Source organism: Colletotrichum graminicola (assembly GCF_000149035.1).
Source record: "Colletotrichum graminicola M1.001 genomic scaffold supercont1.16, whole genome shotgun sequence".
Lineage (NCBI taxonomy): Eukaryota > Fungi > Ascomycota > Sordariomycetes > Glomerellales > Glomerellaceae > Colletotrichum > Colletotrichum graminicola.
The window spans coordinates 346,333-369,136 of record NW_007361020.1 but is presented as its reverse complement, the minus strand read 5'-3'; the positions used below and the strand labels follow the sequence as shown (position 1 = coordinate 369,136).

The 22,804-nt window shown below is 55.7% G+C and overlaps 4 protein-coding genes across 4 annotated transcripts; 2 read left to right on the top strand and 2 right to left on the bottom strand.

The window, feature by feature from the left end:
• Positions 1 to 2,800: 2,800 nt before the first annotated feature.
• GLRG_04918 (malic enzyme) lies at positions 2,801 to 4,991 on the top strand (the record flags this gene model as incomplete). The annotated part of the gene is made up of 3 exons (XM_008095603.1): positions 2,801 to 3,017; positions 3,286 to 3,716; positions 3,765 to 4,991. 3 exons carry the CDS (start codon positions 2,801 to 2,803, stop codon positions 4,989 to 4,991), a joined length of 1,875 nt encoding a protein of 624 aa, XP_008093794.1.
• A 2,082-nt stretch (positions 4,992 to 7,073) lies between these two features.
• Positions 7,074 to 9,857, bottom strand: GLRG_04917 (GAS2 domain-containing protein; the record flags this gene model as incomplete). Its single annotated transcript, XM_008095602.1, has 1 exon — positions 7,074 to 9,857. One exon carries the CDS (start codon positions 9,855 to 9,857, stop codon positions 7,074 to 7,076), a length of 2,784 nt encoding a protein of 927 aa, XP_008093793.1.
• A 2,268-nt stretch (positions 9,858 to 12,125) lies between these two features.
• GLRG_04916 (thiol-specific monooxygenase) lies at positions 12,126 to 13,538 on the bottom strand (the record flags this gene model as incomplete). The annotated part of the gene is made up of 1 exon (XM_008095601.1): positions 12,126 to 13,538. The coding sequence occupies one exon, from the start codon at positions 13,536 to 13,538 to the stop codon at positions 12,126 to 12,128; it is 1,413 nt and encodes a 470-aa protein (XP_008093792.1).
• A 695-nt stretch (positions 13,539 to 14,233) lies between these two features.
• GLRG_04915 (uncharacterized protein) lies at positions 14,234 to 19,500 on the top strand (the record flags this gene model as incomplete). The annotated part of the gene is made up of 2 exons (XM_008095600.1): positions 14,234 to 14,614; positions 14,659 to 19,500. The coding sequence occupies 2 exons, from the start codon at positions 14,234 to 14,236 to the stop codon at positions 19,498 to 19,500; spliced, it is 5,223 nt and encodes a 1,740-aa protein (XP_008093791.1).
• Between the last annotated feature and the right edge of the window lie 3,304 nt (positions 19,501 to 22,804).

Sequence of the window (22,804 nt, the reverse complement as noted above, 5' to 3'; positions counted from 1 at the left end):
TAGCTGTCGTCCATTATCCCTTGTCTGCGGGTAGAAAGTGCGACGCGAAAGGTATTGGCCAGGCATCAAGTCGCGTGCGCACGGAAATGGGGATTGGGTAGAGATGGCAGACTCAGCTCCGCGACCGTCCCGAGAGACCATCACCGGACGGCGGGTTGCAGGTCGAAGGAGGCCGGATGGGTCTCATATCTAGAAAGGGTTAGTGTTGTCATCGGCGAGATGTCCGGTCGGCGACGGACTAATAGTACATACTACTGTATCCGTACATCGAATGAACGAGGCGTTCCCACCTCACAGGAAAGGCCAAGAGTGGATATTTGCTGATGGAGTAGCTCAAGGATCGTTGTGATGGGGCGGGACGCTGCTGCAAGACGCGGCAGGGCCGAGGACGCGTAAGTACAAGGACAGTCAATGTATACGTGCACCGAGCTGCATGGCTTGCTGACTTTCTCTCTCGATGGTAAAGTGCCGAAAGTCTCAACTCACTCATTGTGCCGTGGTGTTTGTGCCGACGTCGCGCATCCTCACCGGTTTGAAGGCGCGGGCCCCTCAACAAAAGGGTGTGCCAGTGTCGGTGCCAGCACAAGCACAAGCACGCGGGATTTGGGGTAGGTATAGCTAGCCAGTGTTAGGTACAGGTGAGAGTAGGTAGGCAGTTAGGTGGGTAGATGATGACGGTACGCAAGGAGAGTCTGTCCACGGGTCCGATGCCGTATCGACGTCTTATGCGTATCTTGGTGCGACTTGTGAAGTTGCTGCTGGGCGGAGCCTAGAGGAGGACATGGCTGGAGAGACAAGTGGATAGGACAGGATACCTAGTTCGAATAGTGTACAGGGGCATTGGTGGAGTGACTAAAGCAAACAATTCGGTCGAGACAGGACCGATTGGCGTTGACGATGCCTGCTCGCTCTCCCAGATTGGACCTTTTGGAAGAAGCTTTCCCTTCCCTTGAGTCCCCTCACAGTTTGCACAGAATAAACCACCCAAAAGTAGGTAGATACTTTGTAGGGCAACAGCGACCCGGTCTGATTGATTGAGGCAAGATCGGTCCGGTTATCGGAGGAGGCGTCCGGTAATTACATACTAGGGCAGGAACGCCCTCGCTTCTCGACTAGAAATACAGGTATAGTAGGTATGTGTATCAGTCAGTCACGCACTTAGGGTTAATCCAACTTTGTCTTGCCGCCGCCAGTCTTGCAGGGTAACAAACATTGGAACCGACACAGCTGATTCATTTCGACCGCCTCGCGAGGAAAGAAAGAACAACAATCGACGGGCGTCTCTCTGATTTACACGGGTAGCACTACCCCACTCGCCCGCCCGCCGGACACGCCGGGCTGGGCCTGCTCGCCGTTAGTTGCCTTGGGCTGACATCCCACGCTCTTCTTAGGCCATGTTCGGGTTCTGTCAGCTCACCTCATCCGTCTAACCTGTCCAAGGTAATTACGATCTCCCCATCATGAACAGTCCGCCATATTGCATCGCTCGTCGTTTGTCGGCCAACCGCCCGTGCTCGCACCGCTGATGCCAATCAACATGGCATTGCCCATTCGTATGTTGTTACGAGCTGACAGAATCATACTTTTTGCTAGTGTACTTCGTACATCGTCTCCTGTCCTAGCCTTGCCGGATACACCGTCCCGGCGGTATCACGTACCTACTCCCTAGCCCCTGGTTCACGTTCGAGCACGCCCTGTCTTACCGCCTGAAGCTCGTCGTGGACCTCAGTGCCTTACTCCGAATTGAAAATTTTCCACTCGGTCTTCTCCAATTCAGCCGAAACTGGGCACGGAAAGCAGAGAAACAACCATCAAACAGAAAAAAAGAAATTACCAATTCCTAGGATCAGGTCTGGCTTCCGTCTTCTCCCATACTCCACACACAAACGCCCCCGGTTCAACTTCGACCCCTCCACCCTAGTCTCCCGGTCCCACGCTGCACACCCTGCTACACGCACATCCACACCCCCTGTCCGACCCCCCATCTCGGGTACGATACGGCCTGCACTCCCTTCTCCTGGACCATCGCGGACGCACATCACACAACGGCGATTCGATTCGAAGCTTGGAGCTTGCGCACGCTCTCTCCCACATCCCTTGCTCCCGCCATCCCATCTTGGGAGTGCGCCATCCCATCCCCAATTCTTGTTCCTCGTCCGCCCGTCTACGCTCCCCCCAAGTACCCGGTACCTCTGCGCTTGGCCTTGCTGCCATCCCTTCTTCTTGAAACCGCCTTGAAACCCCCCTCCTCCCTCTCATTTTCAGATCTTCGGCCCACATGGGGATAAGTCGAGGTACCTGGCTGCCGCCTCCATCGCGAACCGGACCAGTTCACAAGGTTTTAAACCGACATTTCCTCGTCAGCGGTTCATTTGCAGGGAACACATCGCCTTTCTTCTCTGCTGGTCCATCCAATGCCACAATTACTACCCCACGCCCTCACCACCCCCTAAATCACTTTCCTGCACCTTTACCGAAATCCGCTCCTTCGAGCCCTCAACGACTAATAACAACACGTCCAGGCCGGTCCCATTACACCACTATTCATACTCCTCATCACGCTCGTCTGCTTCGCCTCCGAGCTTCCACGACTACTAATTGCCTCACCCCGTCGCCCGTTTCCGCCTCCTCTTTCTTCTCTGCGTCTCTCCCACCAATACATGCGCCGGTAATGTCAATGGCGTCGTATCCTTTCAGCTCAGCCAGCTCCTCAGACATCTCTACGCCCCGGTCCCATTCGCCGTCGCCATCGTCCGTTATTTCTGCCCGCTCTTCGCGCTCGTCTATATCTAACAAGCGCATGTCCATCTCCAGTCGCAGGATGACTGACTTCAACCCCATGTCCGCTGTCGACATCTCCGCCATTGAGGAGAAGATGAGAATGGCCGCCCTTGATCAGCACCGCGGATACGCCCAGAACACCTTCGGCGAGGTCCAGCAATATCGTACCACTGAGTACGTGCCCAAGACCCAGGCCACCGCTTACCAGGTTCTGAGCGAGCCCCTCTGGAACAAAGGTGAGTTGATCGCAGCCAACTCCACTTACACCGCACAAAACCTACTGCACGCACTGGCTTCCCCAACCCAAACAAACACGCCGTATCCCTTCCTTTGCACCCGTCCGTTCACATCAGCCTTCCCTTTTTTCCCTTCCCAACACCATCTCGAGCACTTAAACCGCCATGGCTTCCCTACTCTTAAGACGCGGGAGTCGTCTCGCTCCCCAACTTGTCCATCGTTCCCCTATCCATACCTCCTCCAAGCTAACCGCCATGGTCGAATCAGGCCTGTCCTTCACCCCCGAAGAGCGTGTCAACAAGAACCTCACTGGCCTCATCCCCCACACCATGGAGAGCCTTCAGACGCAATGTCAGCGGGCCATGAAGATGATCAACACCCGCCAGACCGACGTCGACAAGTACCTCTACCTGTCGTCGATCAAGGCCCAGAACTTTGACCTCTTCTACCGCCTGCTCATCGACAACATCCGTGAACTCATGCCTCTCGTCTATACCCCCACCATCGGTGATGTCTGCCTGCAGTACTCGACCCTGTACACCCGCCCCGAGGCACTGTACATCTCCATCAAGCAGCGCAAGTCCATCCGCACCATGCTCCGTAACTGGCCCTACCCCAACCCCCAGATCTGCGTCGTCACAGACGGTTCCCGTATTCTGGGTCTCGGTGACCTTGGTGTCAACGGTGTTGGTATCTCTGTAAGTGTCTTTTCCTATTCTGTCACTGTGCACGGCTAACAACCTCAGATCGGCAAGCTTGCCCTGTACACTGGCGCCGCCGGCATCCACCCCGAGAACACCTTGCCCATTGTTCTCGATACCGGCACCAACAACGAGGGCAACCTGAAAGACCCCTTCTACCTGGGCATCCGCTCCAAGCGTGTGCCCGTGCCCGAGCAACAGGCCTTCATGGACGAGTTCATGGAGGCCGTCACCGAGGTGTACCCCAACATGACCGTTCAGTTCGAGGACTTCGAGTCTGAGAAGGCTTTCAACTACCTCGACCGCTACCGCAACAAGTACCGCTGCTTCAATGATGACATCCAGGGAACTGGCGCTGTCGTTCTCGCTGGTTACATCAATGCCGTCGAGCTTTCAGGCGTCCCCATTGAGGAGCAGCGCCTCGTCTTCATGGGTGCCGGCTCCGCTGGTGTCGGTGTTGCTAAGCAGCTCGTCGAGTACTATACCAAGCGCGGCATCAGTGAGCAGGCCGCCAAGGACAAGTTCTGGCTCGTCGACACCAAGGGTCTCGTCACCAAAGACCGTGGCGACAAGCTTGCCGAGCACAAGAAGTACTTTGCCCGCACCGACAACAACGGTCACCAGTTCCGCTCGCTCGAGGAGGTCATTGAGTATGTCAAGCCGACCGCCCTCATCGGTCTCACTGCCACCTTTGGCGTTTTCACCGAGTCCGTCGTCCGCGCCCTGAAAGCCTCGGTCGACTCTGGTGGTCTTGGTCGCCGCCCCGTCCTCTTCCCCCTCAGCAACCCTCTCACCAAGGCCGAGTGCACCTTCGAGCAGGCTGTGCAGTGGACCGACGGCACCGTCATTTTCGCCTCCGGCTCGCCCTTCTCCCCTTTCACCATGAAGACTCCCGACGGCCACGCTGTCACCTACCATCCCAACCAGGGCAACAACGTCTACGTCTTCCCCGGTTTGGGACTTGGCGCCATCCTGGCCAAGGCGTCCAAGATCACCGACGACATGGTTTACACCTCTGCAGCCGCCCTTGCCGCTGGCCTCACCGCCGACGAGATCCACAAGGGCCTCATCTACCCCCGCATCGAGCGTGTCCGCGATGCCAGCGTGCTCGTCGCCCGCGAGGTCATGAAGTCGGCCCGCCGTGACGGCGTCTCCACGTTGCCCGAGTCCCAGTGGATCGAGTGGGAGGAGTGGGGTGATGTCGCTCTCGATGCCTGGATCAAGGAACGTGTCTACGACCCTGTCAGCTTCTCCGAAAAGAGTCGTATCTAGAATTGTGCGATGAACAGATTGAGTTGCATTTACGGTCCAAAAGACCTGGACAGGGATACATGAGACGTTCTCAACGGACTGGGTTTCGGCGTTTGGGTAGGCACTTTAGGGCCTTGCTTTCATCATCCCGAGAAATGAGCGAAGGGATCACAATTTCATCATCACTAAAAGGATGACAATACTTTTACACAGGAACCCCCGCATGCCGCGGTTATCGAGCGCTTGGTCGCGTCGGTCTTTTATTCCCGGCATTATTGTTACAATTTTAGACATGGGGGAACGCGTAATTTAATAGTCATGGAAACGCGACATAGAAATACACTTATGCCTCCAATTTTCACCATCTATTTGTGCTTGTAATTTGTGATATAACCCAGCCTACGCGATTGTCCCCGACATGCATTCGTCAAGTAGGCGATGCGGCCTTGAAGAGGAATTGCCTTGGCAACGTACCTCAGTCAAGCAAGTGATGTTTTGCATCGTCCCCAATTCTGGCAGTGAAAGCTTCGCAGATCCCCCAAATTCTCTCCGCACCAGACGAACCCCACCCGGCGCGGCGTAGCTCTCCCCCAAAAGAGGGCTGCCCCAAGAATTCCGTCTCCAACTGGTGAACTGTCTGAAGTGTGTTGGGGGAAAGCTCGGAACCTGTTGGGAGGGGGGAGGGGAGGCTTCCAGCCGTCGTCTCTCGGGCTAGGCCGGACTGGGCAGGCGGGCGCATGCGCAGAGTTTTCGCCGTGAGGATCGATTTCCCCCCGACTCGCGGAGACTGACTGACTCTCCGCCGTGCATGAGACAAACGACGAACAAAAGCCGGGCCGGGAGCGGCGCTAGGGAATCGACCCCAAGACAGCGCAGCAAGGCACAGTGGGCGGGTGGGGCCGGTTGTTGTTGTTGCCATGCTGCGGAAGTACAGACGCTTTCCGGGAATGCAATTGATAATGTTTATGGTTTGAAAGGGGGGAGGGGTGTGTGGCTTCAGTCCGGCCCAGTCATACCCCCCTCCTCTCCTAATCACCCAAAGGATAAGCTCCGGGGCTGGCGGTGGTCCAACGGCTTCTTAACCTTCCTATCTTCCTGGACTCTGGACGTTGACAAGTAGCATCTACCTACAAGTCCATCACCTCCAACCGAAAGCGACAGGTCGCAATCTCACCCACCCCCCTCCTCCTCCTCCTCCTCAAGCAGGACATCGGATGGTTAAAAGTGTAAATGCTCCCCTCGTTTGAACCGTCCTTGGGCTTCATCAATAGACGCCGTACCCCCCCCCCCCCCCTCATTCCCACCGCCCTCCTGCTTTCCCCATGCCGGCCAGGCCTTGCACAGGCGTTGCGATTGTGAGTTGCGGGTTCTGTCATCACCGACTATCCTACTTCCCGTCGTGCCGTGATAATACTGTCCGTTCGGGGAAGCGTCATGCAGAGTGCATGCACGCTGATCGGTGGGTAGTAGATAGGTAGGGCGAACAGGGGTGCACGGAATGCTCCTAGTCCTCGGCGGGTGTGTCCGTCTGGGGTTTGTATTATTGGGATCTAAGCCAGAAAAGGGTAGGATGCGATGCTGGCCATGCTTGAGCCAGGATACCCCCCACGACGCAGCTGCCGGGAGTGGCTTTGAATTTACGTCAGTCGAGAGCTGCTTTATTATCGATGCATGTTGCTAGCGCGATGAGTGCGAATTTCTTCCATTTCAAGTATCTGGGACTAACTCGAGCAAGTATCGAGGGAGAAAGGGGGTATTCGTGCGAAGAGGAAAGCAAGGAAATAACTGCTGGCAATGCTGTGAAATGCCTTAGTAAGGAAATGTGAAAACAGGCCACTATGCCGTTGCGGCGAAGCGCCCCCCCCCCAAGCCCGAGTGACATAACGAAATGATGATCGTCCATGGTGATTTACGCCTCATGAGAGTCAAAGACACGTCCCCAACTCCATGTATCGCGTGAATACAGCTTGCCTCAGTTTCCCTGTCCATCATGTAAAATGGTCTCGTCTCGTCCGAGCAAATAGTCCAACTCCCTCCCGAAAAAAAAATTAATTGCACATTGCGCCTCATGCGTCGTTTTGCGCAAGCCCGTTGTTTTTTATTTTAACCCTTCCGGAAAAGCCGTTTCGTGCCTCCGACCTTACCCATGTCACCAAACTGAGAAGTATTGCGCGTCTCGCCGCTAGCAAGTCGTACCTTCTCCTTAACGCTCTCCACCCACGCTCGGCTCTCTTCGCTCATCTCGACTTTGCGGCCTGTGGGGCCCGCAAGACCGAGGAACGAGCTTTCTTCCTCCCAGCTGATGTGAGAGCTGGACCGCGACCGGTTGGAGTCCTCCGAGGACGGGGTATACTTGTCCGGAATTGGTGGGACTGCCGGCGTGTTGGGCAGGAGTCTTGGAACAGATGGGCCCAAGTTGTCCCCAGCGCCGAAAGACTTCCTAGACTTTCGGACGTTGAGTGGCGTCATGGGAGACATCTCCAGTGCCGATGCCGGTCGGCTCGGAGGGCTCGAGTTAGCGGCAAGGCTGCTAGCGCGCGGCACGTCCTGGACCTCGACCTTGGCTGTCTCCACGGGGCCGGCAGAACGACGGCCGTGGTGGGTGGCATACTCCTTGAGATACTCGCCAAGGTCGGCCCATCCGCCGCCGACACGCACCATGACCCGTTCGCCGTGCTCACCGACGCAACGGATGAAGAGCTTGATCGGGGCTTCGCCGGTGGAGCGGGATAGGTGGTAGACTCGGATGTCGTTTCTGCCCTGGGAACGCTTGGGCCTGGGGTTCTTGGCGTATGCCGGAGCGAGGGTCAGCCATGGCGTAGGTGCACGCGAGGACGCTCTTGACGCCATGGACATGCTGGAGCCTGTGCGTCGAATAGTCTCCCGCGAGGGCTTTCTAAGCCTCTTCGCGGGCAGGTCCGGCGGTGGTGGGTTCAGATCGACTTTGGGTGTGGCCTTGGCCAGCTTGATGTTGGCAGGGATGGACTCCAAGATATCGCTGATTTGTTGGCGAAGGTGGTCGTCGGATGCGTTGGACTCTCTTGGTGTTCCCACGCTGGTGAAGGAGTGGTCGTAGTCCTCTTCGATAAAAGACGACTCAAGAGGCAGCGCTGGCAGCAGTCCCTCCTCCTGAGGCCTCATCATTGGACTAACGCCATCATGCCGCATGCTAGGTTGAAACGGTGGCGAGCTTGGGGGACTGATGCTCATGAAACGGCCGGCAGCGGACTTCTGACCCAGGGTCTCACGACGATTCTGACGTGGCAGAGGTGGTGAAGCAGAGACTTCGGGCATGTCGCTGGAGCCGTCTGCTAGCATGCTAGTGTGGCCATGGATGACCGTCGACAACTCCGAAGCGTCGCTGCCGCGTCGGTCTGGACGGATCAAAGGGGGCAGTTGGACCTCGTCTTCGTCACCTGGTGTGTCGGACAAAATCTCCACGTCGTCGAGAAACGACTCTGATCTCGTTTTGCTCTCAAAAACCGCTCTAAGCTTCGATACGACAGATTGCTTGTTGCTTTCGGGTGGGCCGGTCTTTTGGGTGCTTTCATTTAGGACCTCGGCCAACGGGGTTCGTTTGGGCTTCGGCACCTCGTTGGAACCATCGAAGCCACTGGCAGGCGGCTGTATTGTTCTGTGAGCTTTCAACTGTGAAAGTGACGGCTCGATTGAGTCGTCCTCATCTGCGTCATTGGAATGTTCTGGCGTGGCCTCGTTGGAAGTGGCAGAGTGGCTCGTCTCCCTCATCATCTCTTCTTGTGGCGGATCAATGGTGATGGGCACCGGTAAGGTGACAGTGCTTGGATCCTCGTCGAAAGCTGGCAGAGCCAAGGAGGGCTCAACTTGAACTTTTGCCATTTGCCGCCACTCACCTTCTCTAATCTTTTGCTCGCCAGAGGCCACCCAGTCGGCGTACTTACGCTCAACGGCCTCCATGCGGTCAAGCCAGATTTCTGGCAGTGTGTCTTGCAACCCCTCGAGGTTGTCAAGCATGAAGTCAAGGCTGCGGCCGGATTTGGTTATTTGCTTTTCAAGCACTCCCTTGACCACGGCGAAGCCGTGCTTGAACCGCGAGAAGTCGTCTTGCGCTTGTTGTTCAAGGTTGTCCTCGATGGGCGTTCCTGCGGGAGATGACAGCACATTCCACGCGAACTGCAGGGCGAATTCCGCCTCTGCAATTCCAGTCAACAGCGCAGGAATGCGGCGAAGCACAGAAAGCCGAATGTGCCAGACTTTCAGCAGCCGACACAGCTTGGACAGATTCGGCAGTGCTTGGATAATGATTGCGGTTAGAAGGGCCGTCAAATCGTCCATCCGGTTGTAAGAGAGCGCCGCCGCAATGGATCGCGAATCCATATTGGGTGTCCCGGGTCTCGAAAGCGGAAGGATGTGTGTGTGCATGACATGAGCCTTGATGTCCTCGATACATAGCTGGTCCATGTCATGAGAGATTCCGTCCACGCGCTGCTCGTACTGGGCCACATCCTTAGCCGGAAGGCACCCCAAGTACTCTGTTTCGGAGGCAGCGGCATCGTCAAGTTTCATCCTTGGTGCATTTGGCATTTCGAAGCCGGCAGAGCCACTGGTGGCCGGCCAGGGCCAGTCTGAGAGCTCCTCGAGCCACTCGTAGATCTTGCGGCTGGCCATTGCGGCGCGCAAAGCGAATTCCTGTTCGCTAACGGTGGAGTTGTCGAGACAATGCTTCAGCTCGGCGTTGGGCATTTGAAGCATTTCAACCGCGGTCATGGGCGTAAGGCGGCTCAGCAGGTCGTCGGTATTTCGGGTACGGCTGGGTGAGTGCTCATCGGAGAGACGGTACTGGCGTCTGGGCGGCCGCAGGTGCTGGCCCGGCCCAGACGTAATGGGCGGAGGTAGGGGGTCGGTCATGATGTTGGTTGTGAATTCAAGTGTCGAGCGATCGGTTGATTTGTCGAGCAAGCAGGCATGGCTTGTTTCTATGAGCCTGGGAAGAAGACGTCTTCAATGAAGATGGCCATGTCGCGAATCATCGGTGGTGCTTGTTGACTTTGGTCATAAAGAGGCCGCAAGGGGTCCCTTCCTGGATCGTGTTTCTCTCTTTGTCTAGTGATCTTGACTGTCGAGAGATGGGAAAGAAGCAGGTTGTACGCAAAGTCGCCCCCGTCGGAAAGCGACACCGTTGTTCGTTCGGGTAGTCGCAAGAGAGGGTCGATGATGGCGGGAAAAGAGAACAGGGCGCGGCGCGGTTCGGGTTCCTGAAGATGTAAGATGCAAGGGAGCACAGGGATCCGGGGGAAGGTATTGTTGAACAAGGTAGAATACGTAGTAATGTTAGAGCGAGTGCCTGGATGGCGCAGATGTGTATATTCAAGGAAAGAAAGGGCGTGGTAGGTAAGATAGGTAGGGAGCGATAGTGAATGAAGAAAGAACAAGGTAACTGGGGATGTTTCGCGAGGGTTCGCAGGCACAACAACGACACCAGGAAGGGAAGGGAAGGGAAGAGTGAAGGGCTAGTAAAAAAGAGATTAGCAGTTTGGCGTGGTCGTAAGAGAGAGGAGTTTATTAATGAGATTTGACGGATATTGGTTGCAACAAGTACGGGGATGGGGGTGGGAGAGCCGGGTACCGAAACCCGGACGCAGCGGGCGTGGTACATGGGTGTGGGCTCATGTGCGTAAACAGGCCTGTCTCCAAAATCCATCCTCCCCCCTGTGCAAGCCAACCCAGCCCAGTCTGTCTTGGGAACCCAAGACGCGCCAAACCAGGTTTAATTATACCACAACTATCGAATAGCCCACCGGAATCCGTCCACGTCGTGTCCCCGCCGATCCTCTTCGCGGCACGCACCCTGACGTGTCGAGAGATTGATTCGCGTCGTTGGCCATTTGAGCGGATCTGACTGCGGTAGGTAGGCTCTGCTTGCTCCTTGCGCCTCGAGATGCGGCATCCTGCATAATTAGTGTTGAAAACCTCTAGGACCCCCATGCGGTACATGATGCTATCGCCGCATCTTCACGTCTTTCGCAATCATCATGCCGGTTCCGTGATGGGTGTCCCTGTCTGGTATCGATGCACCACCCACTGCCAGCCTCTGCGGCTTGGGCCGACAGGGTGTCAATTTCTGAACGCGACTTGGAATGTTCCGAAGGTGGTGTTTTTTCTTTCTGGTATGTCTCGCTACGCTACTGCACCGTCCATATATTTGTAGAGGAATTTGCAATACGTTCTTCTTCTTCTTCCGTTACTTTGCCGTGCAGCCTGTCATCTCAAGTTGCTCACTCACCTTATCATCGATGCTCGGATACATGGAGTTTCCCTGTCAGGCCTGCATGCTTCGTTCGACAAGGTGACACGGCCCGTCCGCAAACGGTGTCAAACGAAGCTCTGCAAGCTGTCACAAAAGTCTTTTCGGTAGCGGTCGTAAGTGGCGCGCGCGCGCGGGCTGGCGACGTGAGCTCCAACAGGGGACGACTTACTTACATCAGCACAGCCGCTTCCAGCGTTTCCGGCGATCATCATCCCCCACTACGGCGACCTTACCTTGCCAATAGTAGACTAGCTTGGTACCTACCTAGTCAGTTGGTAGCTACGCACCCAAGAACCCAAGAGACGAGGAGCAGAATGTCGACATGTCGCAGGCCATCCATTGCCATTGGTCGCCGATGCAGCTCTGCGATTGTTCTGGGACATCGTCTTTCGAACACATTCCAGAATCTAAACCCCAAACAGCCGCGTCACAACCAAGAAGATGCGATGGACTCCGAGACCTGGCTCAGCTCATTTCCTCTGATTGCTCAAGAAGAGAAGAAAAGAAAATGTTTCCCCTGCCATCGTTAAATTACCAATGGCTGGCCCGGAAACGCGCTCCGAACTATTTCGCCTAACAGCTCCCCCTGTCACGCTACTTCGGATTCGGCTACCTCCCCCTGGAGCTCTTAGATTGAACACGAGGGGTCGTGGAGCTTTGCTGGAGCTTTGCTGGAGCTCGGTAGACAAGCGTCCTGAAGTTCCGAGGCACGTCGCTCGAGGTGCAGCGTTTGGACATTGCGCGACCGTCTCACCACGATTGGCGAGCCTCGACTTTGCGCGTAGCTGATCGCATCTCGAAGCAAAAAGGTATAATTATAGACTCGCTTGATGGTCTGGACTCTATCGCTTGCTATCGACAACGGGATCCTACAGCTTCGGCCCCAAGTGCACCCACTTCCCCACTCCTGGATACACAAAACCAAGCTCTCGAAGCGTCGTCGCAGTCCCCCCTCGCTTCTCGAACTCTTGTTTGCTAGGCCAGTAGACCCCCCGCTCCCAAAACTGCTCGTCGTGCCAGTAAGGAGGTTCCTTGCCTTTCTTGGTCGACTGAGCCACCCAATCATGCAGCAAGTTGAGGTAGCGACCATCATCTCCGTTATCGAGCAATACATGCATGTTCTTGTCGCCACGTCTTTTGAAGAGGTCGAGCTCCCACTTCTCCTGGTCTTCGACCGGTGGTAACTTCAGCCCGTTCGACCAAACCGCCCCAAGGGCTGCAGCCTGGTTCTCAGCCACCGGCCAGGGCACCGTCCTGATGAGTAGCCCGGGAAACGCGAGGGTCGGGTGCTGTATGAGAAACAGGTGCTGGTACAAGCCTCGGATCCCTTTGCCAGATGTCAAAAGATTCGGCTTGAGCAGCTCGGGGAGGAACGGAAAGCTGAAGAAGAAGCCGGTGCAATAGATGACAGCGTCGACATCTTCCTCCGTCTCCCCCCCCTCAAAAACAACAGCCCTCTTTCCCGGTACAAACTCCACGATGCGCGGGACTTCCGTCACGCCAACATGATGGACCTTGTCCGGTGGGGTCGGGTGCCGGACAGACAGATACACCCTGTCTGCTACCGGGCTGATTTGACGGGCAATATCCAGGCCTGACGGTCCGTTGCCGACCACAATCACCTTTTTCCCCGTAAAGGGCTTGGGAACGCGGTAATTCTTGGAGTGCAGGATGGCTGAGGGGTGAGCCTTGTGGAATGCCTCGATACCCTCCACTTCAGGAATGAAAGGGACGTCGTAGTGTCCATTGGCGATTACAACCGCATCGTACGTGTCCGTGAACCTGCGACCACTGATGGTGCAAGCTGCATCGAGGTCCCATTGATCTCTGCCGTTCTCCTGTCGGAGGGCCAGCGACTTGACTTGATGGGAGAACTTGATGAGGTGGCGGATGTCTTTGGCGTACCCCACCAGGTACTTGTAAATGGACTGGCGAGACGGAAACACCCACGTGTCATCTGGGAAGGGCGCATTTTTGTAGTTCATTGTCGTTTTGACCGTGTTGGCGTGAAGTGACTCGTACATTGGGGTGGGGAACACGGGAGGCGCGCCGGGCTTGGACCGGAGCGGAGGGTCTTGCGGACAGAATGGATCGGTTTGAGGCACATGGAGAGATGTGGTTGGATGCTCGCTGTAGTTCCAGACACCACCTACTTCGGCCTGCTGCTCGAAGACAACCACAGTCTCAAAGATTCCCTGCGCTGAAAGGTACCTTGCGGCCGCCAAACCAGTCGGCCCGGCACCGATGACGGCGATCTTCTTGATATCGAACGGGGCAGTCATGTTGATGTGAGACACACAAGGTGTGCCTTTCTGTTTGTTTGCAGGAATGGACCGGTGCTTCTTAAGAAGCAATGCGACACACAACAGATCATGCCCCGCGGGGTGCAATGCGTTATATCGGCGGCAAATCACCTAATCGGACCCTTTCGGACGCATTTGTGGATACTGCCGGGCGACGGAAGTCCTCGACACGTCCACCATATCTCCTACAACTGAGTGGATGATCTGATTGGATAAAATGCACTCGAAATTGCAAGGCATGCCTATTTTGATCCGGATAGGTGAAAGTTAAGCTGCCTAGATAGGTAAGCAAAGTTCACCTGAGCTTTTCGTCATATGCTCGATGGAGATCCGGGAGGTAGCGGGAGGCGCGCGCTTATCGATAAAAATGCGGCTCCCGCTATCTGTATCCTGCGATGTATCCGTACACCGCCTGCCATTTCTATCTGCGACCTGGACCCACAGGCAATCGCGGCAGGTGAAGCTTGAGCTTCGTTCCACTTTTCACCACCAAATTGTTCACGACGATGCCGTACCGTAGAATCAACCTTTGCGGCCGGCCACGCTCGATCCCTTCCTAACAACAAGCAACCGAAGCACTGACGCTTTTCACATCCACCGCTGATGATCGATAGCCCAGAACGTCCTCCCTCTCAGCATAACCAGCTTCGCCGCGTCCCGAGACCCATGACGCGATGTCTGGGGTTCAGCTACCTGCGCAGCTCGAAGCTGCCGAAGGCATTCCGATTGCGCAATTGAGCCCCAATATACAGGATCCCAAAAAGCGTGTCGCGCGGGGTGTCGTTACCATCACATGGCCCTACAGTATTGTCAAGAAGACGATTGCTTTCCTCCTCGCCGAGCCTGATTATCGACTTCGTCGCGCCAAGGGCCAAGTGCGCGTCGAGTTTGATGGACCAAGCGCCAAGGCAATTTCCGAAGCAGCTCTTGGAAGTGGCGATGAAATTACACTGTCGTTGGATGGAGTCGAGTTCGTTGTGGACGACTCCAAGACGCGTGTTCCGGGGACAAGTCTGGATTGGCAGTTGAGGTTCACGGAGAGGGTGCTCCTTCAGGTATGTCGGGTATAGATTTGCTTGTTCTATGCTAACGTTCAAAGGCCAAAATCAGCGACTCTGACGACGTAAGGGTCATTAATGTCGATCACCCTGTCCAACCCGAACCAGAGCCCGAACTTGAGCTGTCACAGGCAGCCCTCGACCCGTTTACTGAGAAAGAGAAGACACCCGAGAGAATAACAACACCTATTTCGCACTCTAGCAAGAGACCCATCGATCAGAGCGTTGTGGCGGACGAATATGCTTCGCCTGCATTTCTCAAGCGCGCTCGGATGTCGTATGGGTCTTTGTTTGATGGCGGCATGGATATTTTTGACGAAGATGTCGCCGCAAGAGTGCGTTCCAAGAAGCGACCGAAATCTAGCCGATACAGCGAAGTCTGGAGATATGCTAGTCAATCGCCAAGCCCCGAGCCGGAGAACCCTGAAGAGGAGAAGAGCGAAGATACGCCAATGGTGGAGGAACAACCGGCGGAGCAACCGGCGGTAGCCACGCCTTCGCGGCCGAAGATGGTCGACGATGGCTGCCAGACAATCGAGCGGGATATGAGCCCCCTCATGGATGTTCAGGTTGCTGCGGAGGCTCGCGAGAACGCATCGTACTGGCAGACACCTTCAAAATCAACAATGGTCGACTCAGGGGTTCAGTCTGATCTACACCACAGTCCAGATGTTGAGCTACCTCCAGGTCTCTCGTTTGGACAGCATGCGCCAATGCCCATGTTTACCTCGGCTCACGAACAACATACGCCAGCTTTTGAGCAGCCATCCCTCGGCCCGGTGTTTGGCCATGATCTCCAGGGAGGCATGGAGCCACATTACGGCGCTGAAGGGCCATTCCATGAGCATCCGAGCGCATACCCCGAAGCTGGGCTCGATCACGGTCTTGATACACATAGCCATTACCCGGCATCTTTTCTCGATGGTCCCAACTTTGGACCTCATGCCGCACTCACGTCACAGCCTGTGCCTGAGTCAATAGCCGCGTATCAAGACCATCCGCAACAGCATAGCCTTGAAGGGGAACGCCACACAGTCGTCATAGACGCTGTTATCGAGCCTCAGCAAGTTCCATGGGGGCTTACATCCACACACTATTCCAGGCCGCCTGTGCGATCTGGAGATGCAGCAGCTGAGGGACAGGAGGCAGGGCAGCGATCTGAGACACAAGCCATGTCCAGCGATAGCTGGGCCGAAGAGCGCGAGATCCCCATCAAAGAAAATCCCGAGGATCCAGAAGGCGAGCAGGCGGCTTTGAAAGTGGAAGAAGACCATGCTTCGGAGGACGAAGATGGCCCCGAGCAGGAACTTCCTTCGGGGACGCACGCCGAGAGACCCTACGAGCATGCAGAGAACGAAGCTGTAGCAGGCGAGCAAGAAGGCAGCAACAGTAGTGGCAGCAGCAGCAGCAGCAGCGAAGACAGTGAAGATGAAGCCGAGCACGATGCCGACGATGCTGGCGGAGACTATGACATTACCAATTACCGCAATCTCAGCAACAACCAGGATGACGACGACGGTATAGATTTAGAGTCGGACTATGGTCAAGAGGAAGATGACAAAATTCTTGAGCCTGAACTTCAGGATAATGAGGAAGATGAGCTTGAAGAGAACGTCGAGAACTATGGAGAAGAATATGATGAATACGACGAGGAGGAGGAAGAAGACGAGGAGGACGAAGACGAGGAGGACGAGGACGAGGAGGGCGAAGACGAGGAAAATCAGCCACCGCCCACTGCACCACGAGGAGGAGCGCCGGAGATAATCAGTCTGCTTTCGGATTCCGAGGACGAGGAGGAGGACGAGGCTCCGCCTTCCCGACACACTCCCGCTCAACCGCGACAGATGCCACAGTACGACGGGTCCACTGACGAAATGGAAAAAGACGATCCGAGCGATACGGACGAGAGCGAAGCAAAGTCCGCCAGCAATGAAGATGACCAACAAATCTCCTCTGACTCGTCGGGCGAGGAGAGTGAGGAGGAGGCATCCCGTGAGGGCACGCCAACACCGATGTTCCGTTCAATGTCTTCGAGATCTGCTTTTGATGCACCGGAGTTGACATCAGCGACGCTTGGTGACGATCTCGAAACGATGAGTCCCATCAAGCTGCCACAGGCCACGAGCCTCCGCCGAAGCTCTTCCCGGCCCAGCTCAAGGCGTGACTCGGACGTACTTGCGGCAGACTTGGAGAAGGGATTGGAGGAGGACTTGGCCGCGGACGACCTCCAGGGTGACCGGAAAACTCCAGAGCGGACAGACATTGAAACAAACATGGGCTTGGACGATAGAGTTACGGAGACGGAATCTGTGCCTTTTGCAATAATCCCAGCCGACCTTAACACGGAACAACAGGCATCGTTGCGCGAAGATTTCGCCATTCAAGAGGAATCCGAGGCACAAGACCAAGAACCCCAGACTCAACCGCACCAGCCAGCCGTCGAGAGCAGACACACGCCGACGGATGGGACGGACGAGGGGACCAAAGATTCAGTGAATGAAGAATCAAGTATCCCAGCCGACGAAAACTCGCAAGTCCCTGTGGACAGCAATCAGACTCTTCTGTCCCACCCAGTTACAATGGAAACCGAAAGCGAACAGATACCGGTCTTGCCGGGATCCGAGACGAGCAAAAATACCGAATCCCAAGTTGGAGACACCCTCCCTTCCGACCATGCTGTGAACAAAATCGATGCTCAAAAATCGCCGGAAGAGTCAGTTATCAATTTCAAGGAGGCTCATGGTGTCCAAACTGAGAAGACATACGTCGACTCTGATAAGGGCATCCATGCCGTTACCGATGATCAACCGACGCGAGAGGTCGAAATGAAGGTGGCTGAGGCCGTTGAAGTACAAACGGAAAATACTCAATCCGAAAAAGTTGTTGGCCAAGAGGTGGTCGAAGAACCAACATCGGACATGCTCGAAGCCGAAGTAACCGACAGCAACGTTGAAATTTCAGAGGTTCAGTTGAAAGAGGGCGAACCCCTTGAGGACGACCGAGGCATTACTATGGAACAAGAATCCGCCATCGAGTCTGAGATCGATACAGGAGTCACAAATTTCCCCGACACTCCGGTCGAGGTAGATATGGAGTCTATCAGCGGGGACTCCCCTAGCCCTGCTGATGTGGACATGGCTGACACTGAAGCGATGTTCGTTGACGAGACGAGAGATGAAGACTCGGATGTGGATATGGATGAAATGACCGAGGAGCAGCTCATCCAAACCCAGCTCCAAGAGGAGTCAATGATATTTGAGGATCAAACAGTCACAACTATCACGACGCTGCAGACGGTTGAGGAGCGGTCAGTCTCACAAGACAGCGAGACAGCTGGCGACGCGAATTCTGCCTCAGAGACTGAGATTATTGAAATATCACGTGTGACGGTTGAGACCTCTGTCACCGAGCCCCAGGCTGCTACTGACGAGGGCTTGCCTGAGGCAGCATCTGAAGACGTAATGGATATGGATCGTCCGGATGATACCATATCAAACGAGATGGCGCCGTCTCCTGCAATGGAACATGGCGAGGTCGAGCTTGTTGAGACGCGAAGCCCGCAAAGCAGCGAGCAGCTCGACATGCAGGATGATGATGTGCAGCTGCCCACACTGGGTGGATCGCAACAAGCTGAAAACATCTCGCAGTCTTTCGTCGAGACCCAGGCCACAGAGACCACAGAGATCCCAGAGGCCAATACTCAGGTCACTGTGCCAGAGGTTGATGGTGAGGCTCCATCGCAGATTTGGGTCTCTATGTCAGAAGATGAGAGGCAGTTGCAGGCTCAGAAGAAACCGGAGAACCAAGCAGCAGCACCCACAGACCCGGCCCAATCTCGACAAACCATCGAGCCTTCCCTGGAGGCATCATATGAAGCCGATGTGACTTCACCTACTAACGACGAGTTATCACAAATCCGAGACTCGTCGGCACAACCGTCCGAGGCGCAGCCGTCTCTTATCGCCGAGGATGCCTCGGAGGAAGTCCACGCCGCGCAGCCATCTCCGAGGCGAGCCCGCGGACACCGAAGGGACGGGTCGGATACTACCAACAAGGATCAGGATCCTAGCGTCACATTAGCCCGTGCGTCCATTGCATCGCGACGGTCGACGCGCCTATCAGACCGCACGACCCCTGATAGCACGCGAGTTACCGGTGCAAGATCACAGAGTCTGGTATTGAAGAGCGATTCGCCAGATGGTGAAGACGATAGCGTGCAGCTCGCGAGGAGCGCCATCAAGTCACCATCGCGGGCTTCCAAGATGAAGGAGCCCAAGGAGAGGGATGTCGCTAAGTCGAAGCAGAGCAAACGAGAGGCAACACCGAAAGAGGCTGCCGAGCAGACGCCCGCTGCTGTCAAGGTGCAGCTCACGAGATCGCTGCGCGTCGACGTGCCAGACTGCATTTCGCTCAAGGTGCTCCGGAATCATCCGGGCAAGACCGTGGATGTGTTCGCGGTTACGACGACAGAACCGCCCGAGGCCAAGCGCGCCAAGGGAGGTCCACGGGGAATCATGCTGGCATTCAACATCACAGACCACTCGATCGCGCCCGCGCAGACGGTCGCGGTGCAGATTTTCCGACCGCACAAGGCAGCGCTGCCAGTGGTACACCCGGGCGACGTGATCCTGCTGCGCAATTTTAGCGTCATGGTGCTGACGGGCCGCGGGTTTGGGCTCCGGGCCAACGATGGGTCCAGCTGGGCCGTCTTCGAGCGCGAGGGCCAGGACGACCTACCGCAGATTCGGGGGCCGCCGGTGGAGCTGACGAAGGGGGAGGCGTCGTATGCGGCTCTGTTGAAGCAGTGGTACGCCGGCCTAGACGCGAAGTCGCTCGCGCGGTTGAATAAGGCTAACGAGGCGGCGCCGGCGGTTGGCCAGTAAAAGGGTGTCGCCATATCGTTCACTTGTTTTTTTTGTTTTGTATTTTTTATGCATGGATACTGGATGGAAGACATTGCGGCGATCGCAACGCAAAACTAGACAAATGATTGGCCCACATTGTTGATGAGGCAGCTGCCAGAAGACTAAAATAAAACGAAATTTAAATGGATAGCAATGAACATCCGGGCAACGTATCATCGGAAAAGCCAAGCATGGGGTTGAGGCGGCTTACCCCATGGAGAAGGCACGCACAACCGGTAACGGTAGCGGCGGCAGCAGTCGTAGCCCATATGGAGGCCAGCCACGGACAACTCCCCGCCCGCTCGAAGTCTTGGACCGCCCGCTTTCGAGAGTGTGCTGCTCGACACTAGCCCGCCCAACCATTGGTAAAGCAGGTATTGTAAGCAGTAAGCGGAGAACGACAACGGGCGGGGAGGAGGCGCGTCCGTCGGTTTGGCTTGTCGCAGCCAGCTGCCCCATCTGCCCCTCTTCCCGCTGTGCCTTGATTTGCAAAGGAGCCGTGGAGACGGTGCCGGGGTCCGTTGGGAGAGCAAACAAGACTGGAAGGAAAGAGAGGGGGGGGGGGGGCCAATGGAACTGCACGCAAGGGCAGATTCGGATATGAGAATCGGGGCAAGTCGGGGACCCACCCAGGCCCGGCCGGGTCCGACCCACATCGGCGTGCTATGTATATGGTGATTGGCGAGAGGGCTTATTCCCATGCGTTCCCTTCCTCCACTCGGTGTGTGGTGGTGGTGGTGGGGAGCTCGTGTACCGGCGCCAAGCTGAGGCGGCTTGTGTTAACCGGATGCCAGATTTTGACCCGGCTGTCTTAATGATGGTTCGTATTGGGGTATGCCAGTTTTGCGTTGAGATGGCATGGCCATGGGGAGGGGGGGTGCCGTTTTGGCTTTTGCGACACTCGGCTTCGCAGGCCTCGGGTGCGTGAAGCCAGCACGACACACTGCTGGCGGCAACGGTAGGCGTTTCCGGGGCGGATCCTGATGTTTGAAGAGCCTCTGCCCCCGATGTTGAGGCCGGAATGGACTGCCCCCGTGTGACGGTAGCAGTATGGAGGGCACGCGCGTCATACCAAGCGGCGCGCTCGCATTCACGGCAAGTTATATCGGAGAAAAGGGAGTGTGGATGGACCTGCGACGGCCGAGCGTGACAACGGTTGGCTGCGAAAGCCAGCAAGGAAAACGCCCCAAGGCAGCAAAACTCCAGTCTGTTGCATCATCCTCTCTCTCTCTCTCTCTCTCTGCCTCTGTCTCTCACTCCAAGGTTTAGACGGAGTCAGGATATGGGCCGGCATAGATCAACGGGAATTGCACGGCTGTACGTACCGCACGCACCGGGGACCTTCGCTAAAGTTTCGACAGGACGCAGGGGTGGTGGTTGACACTGGGCGAAGCACATCGCTGCCTCTCTCAGGGGGTCTGGGCTGCATTTGGATAGATACTCCACCAGTGTTTTCATTTTACCCAAACTCTTTTTTTTTTTTTTTTTTTTTTCATTCTTCTTCTTTTTTTGCCTGCTCTTTGTTGTCAAGACCTGAAGACGGGATCGTGATCGACAATTGAGAGTCGAGGTGGCCAAACAGGGGTTTGCCGGCCATGCCGGCTATTGCCGGATCCAGCTGGGCAAATGGAGGTATTTCCAGGTATGGAATGGGACGTGATTGGGGGGGTGACACCATGAATAGGGTAGCGACAGCGGATGAATTGGGAATTGTGCATTTTATCCTTCGGACCAAAGGGCATGGCATAGCGTATGTACATTGCAGTGTACGAGACGGCGACGACAACAACGATGACGAGGCGAAACCCTGATGGATCACTAGAGCAAAGGAGGAGGGGTTCGAGAAGCTGAGCTGTGAAGTAACAGCAGACTTTATTCAAATCTTGACGCCCAATTCTTACTGGACAACGATGAGCACCATAATGTGACGGGTGATTCATGACACTGCGGGACTGCACAACTATGGGGGTGTCCTCAAACACACAAGACACCAGACACTCCAGACTCCAGATTTGATGGGGATGGTCGAGACGCTTAACTGCCTTCGGACATGGTCCGTCGCAACACATCAGCTCGGTGACTAAGGACAGAAACAGTTGACCTGACCCAACAGCACGGGTAGTGTTTGAGACGAGGTGTAAAAATTGCACAGCGGCTCGTGATGCTTTAAAGTTGAGGGGCCACTGGGGTGGTTGATAGTTGCGATGGGCTAAGAATTATGTAGGCGTTTGTGGTTGGTTGGATGCCACGATGAGGGCTGGGGTGGACCGCAGCCTGAGCATGATCCTTGACGCCCACACCAGGGCTGACTCGATGGCTCCTGACTCGCGAGGCTAGCTAGCACTGGTGTACTCTGTAGTGTGTACTTGCACTATGTAGATTCTGGTCAATGATAAACCGGGCAGAAGAGCGAAAGGCAAAGCCCAGCCCCGGAGAGGGGTTGGCCAAGGCAGCGGCATGCCCAAAAGTCGTGATTGGCCGTCCCCACAAGGTGGGAGTGATGATGGGGAGAAACGGGGAGGGGTCGGGTTTCTGCCGCGTAGTGGATGTTGTGGAGGGGAGCCGGCGGGTGTTGGTGGCTTTCGGGGGTCGAATCTTGACGATGGGGATGCAGAAACGGATAGCGGAGAAGACGTCGGGGACGACAAGGTGTGTATTCCTTTTTGCGGTGAAGAAGACGGTCTGCCGGTTTGGGTTTGGGCGTGTTGTCGTGAGGTTGGTACTGGAGAAGCCGGGCTGGTGATGAAGTAAGAAAGATGCTGGATCGGGGGGGGGGCGTGGCAATGGCACTGGCACTGGCACAAGCTACGTACTGTACTAGCGTCGATACGGCAAGGTCGATTTGGTGCAGCTTTTTAAAACACGTCACGCCATATCAGACACGGCAAGCCGAGTTTTATGGGACTGGTGATAAGTAACAAAGAGAGCGCCTCTTGTGGAACGACATCTGTTGAGTGAAAGCAGGCGCGATGAGTAGTAGTGAGTGGTCTTGGGAGGGGAGGCAGCATCAGAGAAAGAGTAGGATCGGCCGGTATAGGCTACCTAGGGACGCAGGTATATGTGCAGCTGGTGTGCAGGTGCAGGTGCAGGTGCAGCAGGCGTGCGGAAACCCCCAGGTAGTAAGTAGGTAAGTAGGTAGGTAGGTTAGGTAGTTGGTTTATTATTGGTTGTCTCACCGGCCACGAGCACAATACACTACCCAAGAGTCCTGTTTGAAGACAATCGACGACAATGAGGACGGGCTTGCACGGCTGCGGCTAGTGTAGGTACAGATAAGCAGGAC